Source organism: Schistocerca americana, chromosome 2, assembly GCF_021461395.2.
Source record: "Schistocerca americana isolate TAMUIC-IGC-003095 chromosome 2, iqSchAmer2.1, whole genome shotgun sequence".
NCBI lineage: Eukaryota > Metazoa > Arthropoda > Insecta > Orthoptera > Acrididae > Schistocerca > Schistocerca americana.
Genome location: NC_060120.1, coordinates 488,039,272 through 488,051,681, shown reverse-complemented (window position 1 = coordinate 488,051,681; position 12,410 = coordinate 488,039,272). Strand labels below are relative to the sequence as shown.

Here is a 12,410-nt window from a genome sequence, read left to right as displayed (position 1 = left end):
GACGGACGCAGATAAGAGGATGTAAGCAACAGATTAACATGGGCGGAGAGCGTCTTCTTAGCCAATCGAAGTCTACGAGTATCATACATAGGCGTTAATGTCAGAATGGACATCTGGAACACAACATTGTAGCCGAGTTAATCAATGACTGTGGGAAAACGGGAATAGAAGAGAGTCGAAGTGTTTGAGATGTAGTGTTGCAGAAAGATGCTGAAAATCTTATTGGAATGATTATAAATGAGGAGGTACTTCACAGAACTGACGAGGAAAGATATGTGTAGAGAACACTGATTAGAAGGGACAGGGTGATGGGTAACGTGTAAGATATCATGTGGATACCTCCATAGTTCTTGAAAGAGCCGCAGATGTCAAAAGGCTGCAGGGGGAGCCAGAGATTGTAATATATACAACAAGTAACTAACGACGTTACGTCTGCTGCTCTGGGATGTAAGAGTTGTCACAGTAGAGGTTATCTTGTCGGGATGCATCAAAGTACAAGGAACGTGCAATAAGTAACGTAACACTTTTTTTTATCTGCCAGTTTCGGTTACAAAACGAAGGAATTTATTGTGGAATGTCGTCGAATATTCCCGCCTAAGCCCCTATAATTTCATGAAGTTCAGCAATGCGTAGCCTTGAAAATGGTGTTTGTAACGGAGGTGCTTTCCGATCAGAGAGGTGTCATTGAGCTTCTTCTGGCGGAAAACCAGAGCATCGCAGATAATCACAGGCACTTGCAGAACGTCTCCGGAAATCTGGCAGTGAACAAAAGCGCGGTGACTCTTTAGGCAAGGCGTCTGCGATCATCGGAACAAGTTCGCGCGAGTCTGCCCAATGTCTCGTTTGCCGGTGTGTCGCGCACAGCTATGACTCCTGGAATGTTGAAAGTTGCGGACACTCGCATTAGAAATGATCGGCAGATTACAAACATTTCCCTGCACAGCTAGACGTCTCTGTTGGTAGAGTTGAGACACTCGTGCACCAGTTGGGGTACACAAAGATGTCTGCCTGTTGGGTTCCTCTCCGCAAGGAAGAAGACCAAAAAGAGAAGCGAACCACCATGTGTGCGAAATTGGTTGTGCGTTATCAGGCTGATCGCGAATTTTTTGTCGAACATCGTCAAAGGTGATGAAACATAGGCTCCTCACCTCGAATCGGGAACAGAAAAGATCACTTAGTGGCGCCACACCACCTCTCCTACGAAGAAAAGTCCAAAACCGCACCCTCAGCAGGTAAATTCAAGGCCATGGTCTTCTGGGGCTTTGAAGTGGTTATTCCGTTTGATGGTGGAACTGAAAATTCTGATGTGTATCGTCCCACACTTCTCCTTTTCCATGACAATTCAGAGCCTCTAACAAATCTGCACGCTAAATAGTACCTCACATAACTGCATTGAACTGTTTTTCCTGATCCAACCTACGGCCCATTTCTCGCACCTTCCGACTTCAATCTGTTTGGCTCGACGAAGGATGCCCCCTTGGGAAGTAATACGTGGATGATGGGGCACTGATGCAGCAGACGACGTTGGCTCCACATTTACAGAAGTAGAATGGAACCATGTGGGCATGCAGGCCTATCTAGTAATGTGGCGTAAAGCCGCCACATTGAACGGAGATTATGTTGAAAAACTAGGGTTTTGTAGCCAAAAGAGTGGGGAATATTATGCTGCTCTCGAAGCCTGAATAAAACCAACCTGCTTTCGGAAAAAAGATGTTTTGCCTTACTCACCGAAAGCCCCTCGCAATCAGAAGGCTGATCCTCCCATCCCCTTAAGAAAATAACAGCTACACTACTGGCCATTAAAATTGCTACACCACGAAGATCACGCGCTACAGACGCGAAATTTAATCGACAGGAAGAAGATGCTGTGATATGCAAATGAATAGCTTTTCAGAGCGTTCACATAAGGTTGGCGCCGCTAGCGACACCTACAACGTGCTGACATGAGGAAAGTTTCAAACCGATTTCTCATACACAAACAGCAGTTGACCGGCGTTGCCCGATGAAACGTTCTTGTGATGCCTCGTGTAAGGAGGAGAAATGCATATCATCACGTCGGATTGTAGCCTATCGCGATTGCGGTTTATCGTATCACGACATTGCTGCTCGCGTTGGTCGAGATCCAATGACTGTTAGCAGAACATGAAATCGGTGGGTTCAGGAGGGTGATATGGAACGCCGTGCTGGATCCCAACGGCCTCGTATTACTAGCAGTTGAGATGACAGGCATCTTATCCGCATGGCTGTAACGGATCGTGCAGCCACGTCTCGATTCCTGAGCCAACGGATGATTACGTTTGCAAGGCACGAACAGTTCGACGACGTTTGCAGCAGCATGGACTATCAGCTCGGAGACCGTGGCTGCGGTTACCCTTGACGCTGCATCACAGACAGGAGCGCCTGCGATGGTGTACTCAACGACGAACATGGGTGCACGAATGGCAAAACATCATTTTTTCTGATGAATCCAGGTTCTGTTTACAGCATCATGATTGTTGCATCCGTGTTTGTCGATATCGCGGTGAACGCACATTGGAAGCGTGTATTCGCCATCGCCAAACTGGCGTAACACCCGGCGTAATGGTATGGGGTGCCATTGGTTACACGTCTTGGTCATCTCTTATTCGCATTGGCGGCACTTTGAACAGTGGACGTTACATTTCAGATGTGTTACGACCCGCGGCTCTACCATTCATTCGATCCCTGCGAAACCCTAAATTTCAGCAGGATAATGCACGACCGCATGTTTCAAGTCCTGTGCGGGCCTTTCTGGATACAGAAAATGTTCGGCTGCTGCCCTGGCCAGCACATCCTCCAGATCTCTCACCAATTGAAAACGCCTGGTCAATGGTGGCCGAGCAACTGGCTCGTCACAATACGCCAATCACTACTCCTGATGAACTGTGGTATCGTGTTGAAGCTGCATGGGCAGCTGTACCTGTACACGCCATCCAAGCTCTGTTTGACTCAATGCCCAGGCGTATCCAGGCCGTTATTACCGCCAGAGGTGGTTGTTCTGGGTACTGATTTCTCAGGATCTATGCATCCAAATTGCGTAAAAATGTAATCACGAGTCAGTTCTAGTATAATATATTTGTCCAATGAATACCCGTTTATCATCTGCATTTCTCCTTGGTGTAGCAATTTTAATGGCCAGTAGAGTATTAAGTGCTTTCTAGTTTATCCTCGGATATACCATTTGGTGCTGGGTGCATCAAATGTAAACAGAGACGGTTTGCAACTCCATTTGTCTCTTCTGTCTCTCTTCCTGTCCTGATTTTAAAACGACAGACGTCTGCTATGCAAGCAACCCGATCGCAGGAACGCTGGTTTGAAAATACATTTTTTTCTGAGTTTTTTTCCTAACTAGGAGAGTCTTTGCGCCGTTTAAAAAAGTCCATTCGATCAGTCAGCAAGCGAACAAAGAGCATGCCAGAAGCGAGCTGAGACGTGTACCTGGACACGGTACGTACCTGGAGGAAGCGGATGAGCTTGCAGGCCGCGTTGCCGGCGTTCCAGGCGACGGTCATGCGCCACACGATGTCGGTCAGCACGCTGATCAGCCCCACCGACAGATCTGCACACAAGACACGGCACACGCGTCAGCAGGGCGCGCCACGCACCAACACAAAACTACACAATAGACTGCATGCTGCGAACACTGCAGTGTGGCAGTACAGCCGCGAGCCTAAACGAAAATTTGGGCCTCTGCAGCGCCATTGGGCACGATACCGAAAAAATGGCCGTAAACGAAAAAAAATGGGGAGTTAATCAGCTTCATTTCAAAGCTTGGCTAGAGTAATGTTGGGACAATTGAATTCCACTCTTAGATGCGGCCAGCTATTTCTTCCGATGTTATTGTTTGGCGAAATCAAACAGAAATTTTTATAAATTGAAGCTATTCAAGAGGCCATGTACTTAATTACGAACAGTTATTTTATTATTTAGCCATTCATTAACAACTGGTTTTGGTTAACTAACGTCTTTCCGCCTTGTTTTTCATACCATCATTAAGCATCTATCATTATCTTCGCGAATCAGCCTAGAAGTGCAGCTACTAACAGCAATTCCGGTTTTAAGCCATTTTTAAGCGAGAGGTACAAAATGCCGTTATTACCAATGAGGAAATGGAATTGAAAATTTTACGGAAATACGTATACACCTATAATCATACAATTGATATTTCTACAACATTGCTAATAATCTATTACAAAATAAAAATTACTAAATATAGAAATGTGTTTTAGAGATATTAAAAACATAAAAATTCATTCTTAAGAAAATAATTATATAATTTCATATCCAGGACTTTTCCCTCCATACATTTAAGTTTGTTAAATTGTACATTACCATTACGTATTTCTTCTTTGCTGAAACCATCTCAGAGGAAAGTGAAAACTTTGTTGTCTGAAACTGTTGCCCTCTTGGTAGCTGCTGCTAAGAATTACTAGGAATCACACGCTGACTATGACGAACAGTGTACAAATGACAATGAGAAATAACATGAAGAAGGAAATAAAGATGATGAACAAGAAGCACAAAAAGATGATTTTATGAAAATTCTATTTTCGTTACTAATAGATATTTTCTATAACAAGGACTGTAGTAGAGGCAGTTTTGTAACAAAATTTAACATAAAAATTATAAAAGTTCACCGAAAACATTTTTTATCCACTTCATTAATTTTTTTCAGATTATTTTCCCCATACTGGATCCGCCACTTTCAATTTGTCACTTTTGATAGTAAAAATAGTTATCCGAATGGTGTGAGACCCCATTACACCCATTTTTGCTGTATTTGAGCATACTTTACAATTTTGACCAGGTTTACAGGATTCTGGCTCACTGTGCGAAGGGGGGAGGGGTGTAAAGAAAAAACCGCCATCTCACTCTCGCAGAGCAGTGAGCGTTCACCCTAGATCCGTATTTTGCGAAAGCAGAACTGACACTCAGTTCAAAATAAGAAAAGGTAAGTTACGCATAGCACAAAGCAGAGTGGTTAAACAGAGTATTCGGTAATGGCTACCGGAGCTGACTGTTGAGATTTATAATGCCGTAAATGATATGGTACCGGTCCGACATCTACTGGTTCCTTACGGAATCATAGTCAAAAACACGCCTACCTTCTCCAAACTACCTTGTTAAAATGCCCGCACCATAAAATTACAGGACAACAAAGCTGCGTTCACAGCTTCTACATCTCGTTACATTGAATCAAATACCTTCTAAATTTTTGTCCGGTTCGTTGAAAAGTCTTCTCGGGCACCGAAGCTAGTAAATCGCTCATTGACGGTATCTGAGATTGGTACATACAAGTTTCATGATTACAGTACCGTGTTATTTTTGGTACTGTACACTCACGTTCTTCTCGACCTTGGTCGTCGTCTTCAGCAAACGGTACAGAATTTGTGGATCCACATTGAAGCAAAACAGTTTGTTGTATCCTACTTTCATCGACGCTTCGCATTCATAGTAGGTTTTTTTAATTTTGAAAACGACATGAAATGCAGAATGAGGTAGAGTCAAACTGATTTAAATTTAGATTTTCCTTGTTACTGATTAAATGCTGAAGTATTTCAATATATTTCCCTTCACAATATTCTAATCGTTACAAAGTGCATTTCATAACAAGAATTTACATCTGCAGCATGTTCGCTTGTTTCGACTGTGAAATTTCAAATTTACGAATTTACCGCACCAATAAGACAAATAACCTAAGATTAAGCGAAATAAATGTGTTAGGTAATTACTTTTCAACTCAGTCAACTACAGAAACGTGATGAACAAAGTTAACCGTTAGCGTGTTCCATCCGTAATGGAATGGTAATCGATTATTCGAAAATTATACCGGTGTGTTATTTGTATGTGAGTTACTAGAAGCATTAATATGGCTAGGATGTACTTTCTATCGATGTTCTGTTGTGTGGTTTCTATCAAGGTTCCCGATATAGGGCCCAATGGTAAAATTTTGTGGTAAGTTTTTCAATATCTTGTTAAAAAATTAACGCTGACCTCACTCAGTAATGAGAAATAACTGAATCATTTTGTAGCTGTTTCATTTATTAAAAACACAACTTTCAACCTCTCACGTGTTGCTGGGAACACTTGAGGAGTGATACGAGAGATGTTAACAGTGATGGACAAATTTGTCGTAGCAGCAGATTAGCTTGCGAAACGTATTTCATTAGACATTATTTTTAGGAGTATCGTAAAAGTTGATTAGCAATTACTTTCCTATGATGCTAAATGGAGATCTTAACGGCAGCACTACGTCGATAGAACACCAGAACTGGAATTTCAATTCCGCACAGCCCTCTAGTGGTACTCCCACTTCCCTTAAAAACTCTTTCTGCGCAGGAATCAAATTATTGAGAGACATAGAATGGCGACCCTTCGTCAGGATTTCTTGGAACGTGATATCTTCCAATCCACTATTCTTGGCGCACTAAGGGCAACTTCTTTAATACAAGAAAGTGTCATTCCTCTTTCACGAGGATCCTTTCATCTTCCGGTAAGAGATTCATAACGTAATCTCTGACATTCTGTTTCTCTGTCGGTCAGATCAAATACTTTATATTCGTTTTATTATATGATGAGACACTCATTACGAACCAGTTTCCGTAATTGAGTTCGGTAAAGTAGCACTGGAAACAATGGTGGTCGGTTCGAATTTTAGTTGTGTCAATTACTTTCTACTCCAGTATTTTGCCAACAACTGGTGGAATGTTGATAAAATTCATTATCATTGAATTTGCACCTAATCCCTGGCCGTATGTCATGGAGTGAGGGTATGTGAAACTGTTGGTGGTCATCTATTCATCAGTTGGGGACGATGTGTTGGGTGGCTACGTTGGCGCAATATTCGAGAAAAGAAGGCTACGTATGGACTCCGGCTTTCGGACTCTCTCTTCTCTCATCATCATACAACACGAACCTGATGCCACACATATACATGTTCGAGTCACATCAATGTGACAGTCTGTCAAAAACTTGGGTAACCATCTTTTGCTGAATGAGAGTCATTGAGTTCCTGGAAGGTACCGGCAGGGATGAGGAGTCACGCCGATTCCAGTGCCGTGGTCAGTTCCGCTAGGTTTCTCGCTCGAGGATCCGTGATGTCAACAGCGTGATAGAGGTGGTTCCACAGAACCTTGATTTGGTTCAAATCCGGGGAATCTGATAGCCAGGAGAGTACAGTAAACTCATCCTGGTTCTCTTCGAAACACTTACGAATATTATGAGCTGTGTCACATTGCATTGTTCAGCTGGTAGATGTCATCGTCCTAAGGAAAAAAAAAAACAAAAAACAAAACCGCATGCAGTGGTGGACATGACCCTCCGGGGTGGGTACGTACCTGTGTTGATCCGTTGTGCCTTCCAGAATGGCAATATCACCAGCGAACGCCAAGAAAACATTCCCCAGGTCATAACGCAGCCTCCTCTTGCCCGTGTGACGATTGTTGCAGGGCCCGACACACCACTGACTATCTGTCCGATGGGGCATAAATGATAATTCCTCAGAAAAGACCACCTGTCAGCTCTCAGTGGACGTCCAGTCGTGGATCTGGTGTTTTAATTCCAGCCTTCGTCACCGGTGAACTACAGTCAGACACCTGCTATGGAGTCAATTATTCAAAAACAGTCTTAATCGTATTTATTATTATTATTATTATACCACCAACCGGTTTCAACCCGACGTAGGGGTCATCTTCTGGGCGGCTACACTGTGAAATTGTAAGTATCCGTCAGAAAGATTCCATTATACAACAGCTAAAATTACGTAAATTTAAAATATGTTACCCATTGGTCGACTGCTGGTGGTGTCACTCCTGTCTACATAACGGCAGGAAACTATGAGAGACTAGCCCTTCGTATGGGCTTAAATAGCGTACTGAGATCACGTGAATAGACGGCAACACCCCCAGCGGCGATCAACGGCATTTAATACAGTTTATTATATGTAATTACTAGTCACCATGGTTTAACATAAATTTAATTGACAGTAAATAACAGAAAATAGAACTATTCCATTTAAAAAGAGTTACAATTATAGTGTTAAATATAAAATATATAACAAATGTTCCGTAGTCAACTCGTAAAATACATAAAAGTACATTACATTATGTGCCATAATGTAAACTAAAACAATTTGCGACACACAAAAACAGGTGTCGTCTTGTATTATAATATATCTATTCGTACATTTACGCAGAAAACATTGGGCTAATTTACTAAAACGGCTAATATGGAAGAACTACAATGGGTATTACAAACGTGTCTTAAACTTTTATCCTATCTTTAGACTTTTTAGGTTATCCTTGATTGTCGATATTTCCATAACCTGAAATAAGTGCCGGCCGGAGTGGCCGTGCGGTTCTGGGCGCTACAGTCTGGAGCCGAGCGACCGCAACGGTCGCAGGTTCGAATCCTGCCTCGGGCATGGATGTGTGTGATGTCCTTAGGTTAGTTAGGTTTAATTAGTTCTAAGTTCTAGGCGACTGATGACCTCAGAAGTTAAGTCGCATAGTGCTCAGAGCCATTTGAACCATTTGAAATAAGTGACAACTTCTCTGTGGATGAAGAGCCATGACATACCGCTACCTTGGCAACGGACGCCGTGGCCAGGGCAAAGATAACACCATACGAACACACCAGCTGCTACCATGACGACGGCGTCCTCGCTACACAGACTAGAGGGCGCCAGATATACGTTTTATAATCCATGGCAACGGCGTCCTCCCCACAAGGAGTAGAGGGCGTTGTAGTCCTTCCATATTAGCCGTTTTAGTTAATTGACTCAAATGTTTTGTACGTAAATGTACGAATAGATATATTATAATACAAGACGACACGTGTTTTTGTGTGTCACAAATTGTTTTGCTATATATTATGGCACATAATGTAATATACTTTTACGAATTTTACGATCTGACTACGGAACATTTGTTATTATTTTATAATTAACACTATAATTATAACTCTTTTTAAATGGAATGGTTCTATTTTCTGTTATTTACTGTCAATTAAATTTATATTAAACCAAGGTGACTAGTAATTACATATAATAAACTGTATTAAATGCCGTTGAAACCGGTTGGTGGTATAATAATAATAATAAATGCGATTAAGACTGTTTTTGAATAATTGATTAATCGTACTAATCGGTGCTTCATCTCCACGACCATGTTGTCCAAAAAACCTGCTATGGAGGACCGTACGCAGCGACGTTCGTTGAATGGTCGCTGATGAGACATTGTTGGTAGTCTCTTGGTTCACTTGAGTGGTCAGTTGTTCAACAGTTGCACAGCTATTAGCCTGCACACAACTCCATCGTTCATGCCTGTCATCTATGGCCCTTGGTGCACCACAGTTGCAGCGCCGCCAGTTTTGGATAGCGCCATTTTGCCGTGCACGGTACACATTGACCTGGGAGTAACGTGAATAGCTTACAAACCTAGCCGTCTCAGAAATACATCCATCATTGGCCCTTTTGGACGTCAGATGAATCACTCTGTTTACCCGGTACGACAATGACTGCATTGCTTCCACGTCCCACGAAACCCCTGATGTATCTTCCACTGCTAGTGCTGGCACCTAACGTCTGTGAGTGGTTATTGCATGCTGAAGTTGAACATAGATAGTGGTTACATTAATGTGAATGCACCGTGTAAACCTAAAGGCCTTCTTGGCCGTTGTCATTAATAATAAAACCTAGGCGTTAAGCCTTTTCATTTTCCTTTCAAACTTTACAGCGTTCTTCCATCCAGCGACACCAGTGGCCTGCTGAAGAAGATTTCAGTATAGGGATCGAAACGTCGAGGAGTGAAATAGTTTGATGACGAACATGACGCGACCAAACGGTTCAGGATAGTTTATCATAATTATAGCAACATTCATTTCAGTCACACAAATACACTTAACACAACTCCAACATACCGCGAGGAAAGGCTCTGAGCACTATGGGACTCAACTGCTGAGGTTATTAGTCCCCTAGAACTTAGAACTAGTTAAACCTAACTAACCTAAGGACATCACAAACATCCATGCCCGAGGCAGGATTCGAACCTGCGACCGTAGCGGTCTTGCGGTTCCAGACTGCAGCGCCTTTAACCGCACGGCCACTTCGGCCGGCTCGCGAGGAAAGGGCCTATTGATTACAGAGGAAAATATCCTTTCCTATTACATGAAGTATCCTTCGCGATCATCCAGCTAACAATGACGTATGACTCTTTCTTTCTTGCTTGCTTAACTTTTTACGAGAAGACAGAAAAGTAAAATTATAAAGTATGTTCTTGTATGATCTAGAGAAGTGAGTTCCCCACTGAAAAAGAGAGAAGTGAATTAAATTCGAAGTTAATTTATTTGTCCGTAATACTATACTCAGGTGAGTGGTCGGTTCATTCACACGGCATCATAAATGGGGACACCAAAGCAGAAGAGAGGTGAATCACTGATTTCTGAGGGTTTAGCCAGAGGATAAATTCATCACGCATGTCTGTCGCCAACAGCAAGCGCTGCCTGTCACGTTCAGAGCTGCTCAAGTGGAGTAAACGACTCGAAACGGACATATGTCACAGCGGGACAACCGCACGATCCCACGCACAAAAACACACATTCGCACACGCACACACACACACACACACACACACACACACACACACACACACACACACACGCACACATAACCACCACATTACAACCAACAACAGAAAGAACAGCAGCAGTACTGAACAAATTTCGTACCTTGAATTCAACGTCCACTCACGTCAGAACGACAAAATAAAATCATGGCTGTATCTTAATTTAAAATGTAGAAATACCACAAGCAAAGAGACGTAATTTTATTTCGTAACTAGACATTGATCTGTTCAAGTCAGTGTGAGATGGTAGCTGCATAACGCACACACCAAAATTATCTACAGAGAATAAGAAAAGGAAAAACAGAAGTCCTTACCCACATCTAAACCCTGCGGAATAAGTACGTAACGAATTCGTACATTTTCTTTTTTTATCTGGTACTTAGGACAATTAATACCAGGCAAAGGTGTAGAAACTAAAAGAGTCAAATGAAGGGCGAAAAAACAACCAAATTCTGTGGGATTTTTACTAAGAACGCCATTGGATACAAGTATGGTTACCTGTGAAGCATATACACTGTTGGGTACGACTTTGGTTCATATGACGAGAAGGGGACATTCCCCAGCTGCTGAGCTGGCTGTTTTGTCTTGGTAAACGCTCCTGATGTACTCGGTCTTAAGTGAAACTTCTGACGTTTGGCGATTTTGTGGCAAACTGAACAGTAGAAGTAGTCGATTCAGAAAGAATGATTGCCTCCCACGAGGCAGTAGGCTGGTCCTTTGCTATATGCAGTACAATAAATATGTGATTAACCACTCGCAGACTATAAATAGCTTTTATATGTTCATATGACATGTCAGTTATTCGTGAAATGTGAAACACTCATGTGACTGGGGACAGTTATTCGGGCTAAATCTTGTCCATACCCACACCTTCGTCACTCACTTCATGGAGACTGGGCTCTTTGACTCTTGCTGGTGGTTATGTACCTTCATTCGGCCCTCTATTATTGTTTTAGATCGCATATACGTTATTCTGTGTACGTCACTTTGACGGACCTGGATTCTTGTCTCATTAATTAAGTTGATGCTAGTGAAATGGACCAATAATTAAAGCGATATTTATTTACATGCAAAGTCCGGATAGGAATAATCTTATGTATTCCTCGAATAGCACGCATAGGAGGGGGGAGGGGGGGGGGAGGAGAAGAAGGTAACGCCATCCATGTTCGATTGGTTAGTTGTTTCATTAAATCGTTTCCTAATTGTGAATCTTTCTCTGTTCAAGGTACACACATGGACGTCAGGTATATCGATATTTTGGTGTGTCATATGGAACTGACTGGAAATGATATTATGTAGTGTGCTGTGCATTTGAACAGAAATAACGTTCATTAATGACAATCCAAATTTATTGTACAAGAATGAGTATTCTTTTTCTTGGAGAGAGGACAAGAACATGTTATTCAAACATATGAAACATTGGTTTCTGTCACAACCAACAGCAGAGGAGTCAGGGGCGAGACAGGAGTTAAAGAGAGTTCCTTACTATCTAGAAACTGAACGACACCAGTTATCAGTAGCTTCGGAGTATAGGACACGTGGTGGGCTGAAGGGCAGAGGTTACGTTGTCTTCGCGGTATGGCTCTGAGCACTATGGGACTTAACATCTGTGGTCATCAGTCCCCTAGAACTTAGAACTACTTAAACCTAATTAACCTAAGGATATCACACACATCCATGCCCGAGGCAGGATTCGAACCTGCGACCGCAGCAGTCGCGCGGTTCCGGACTGAGCGCCTAGAACCGCTCGGTCACCGTGGCCGGCTGTCT

The 12,410-nt window shown here is 42.6% G+C and overlaps 1 protein-coding gene across 1 annotated transcript in view; it reads right to left on the bottom strand.

Moving 5' to 3' along the window:
* The window catches only part of LOC124595357 (cardioacceleratory peptide receptor-like), a 339,091-nt gene that overhangs the window by 145,384 nt on the left and 181,297 nt on the right, over positions 1–12,410 (bottom strand). The window contains exon 2 of the mRNA XM_047134076.1: positions 3,474–3,577. Coding sequence (XP_046990032.1) covers positions 3,474–3,577 — 104 coding nt within the window. The remainder of the gene's footprint in view (positions 1–3,473; positions 3,578–12,410) is intronic.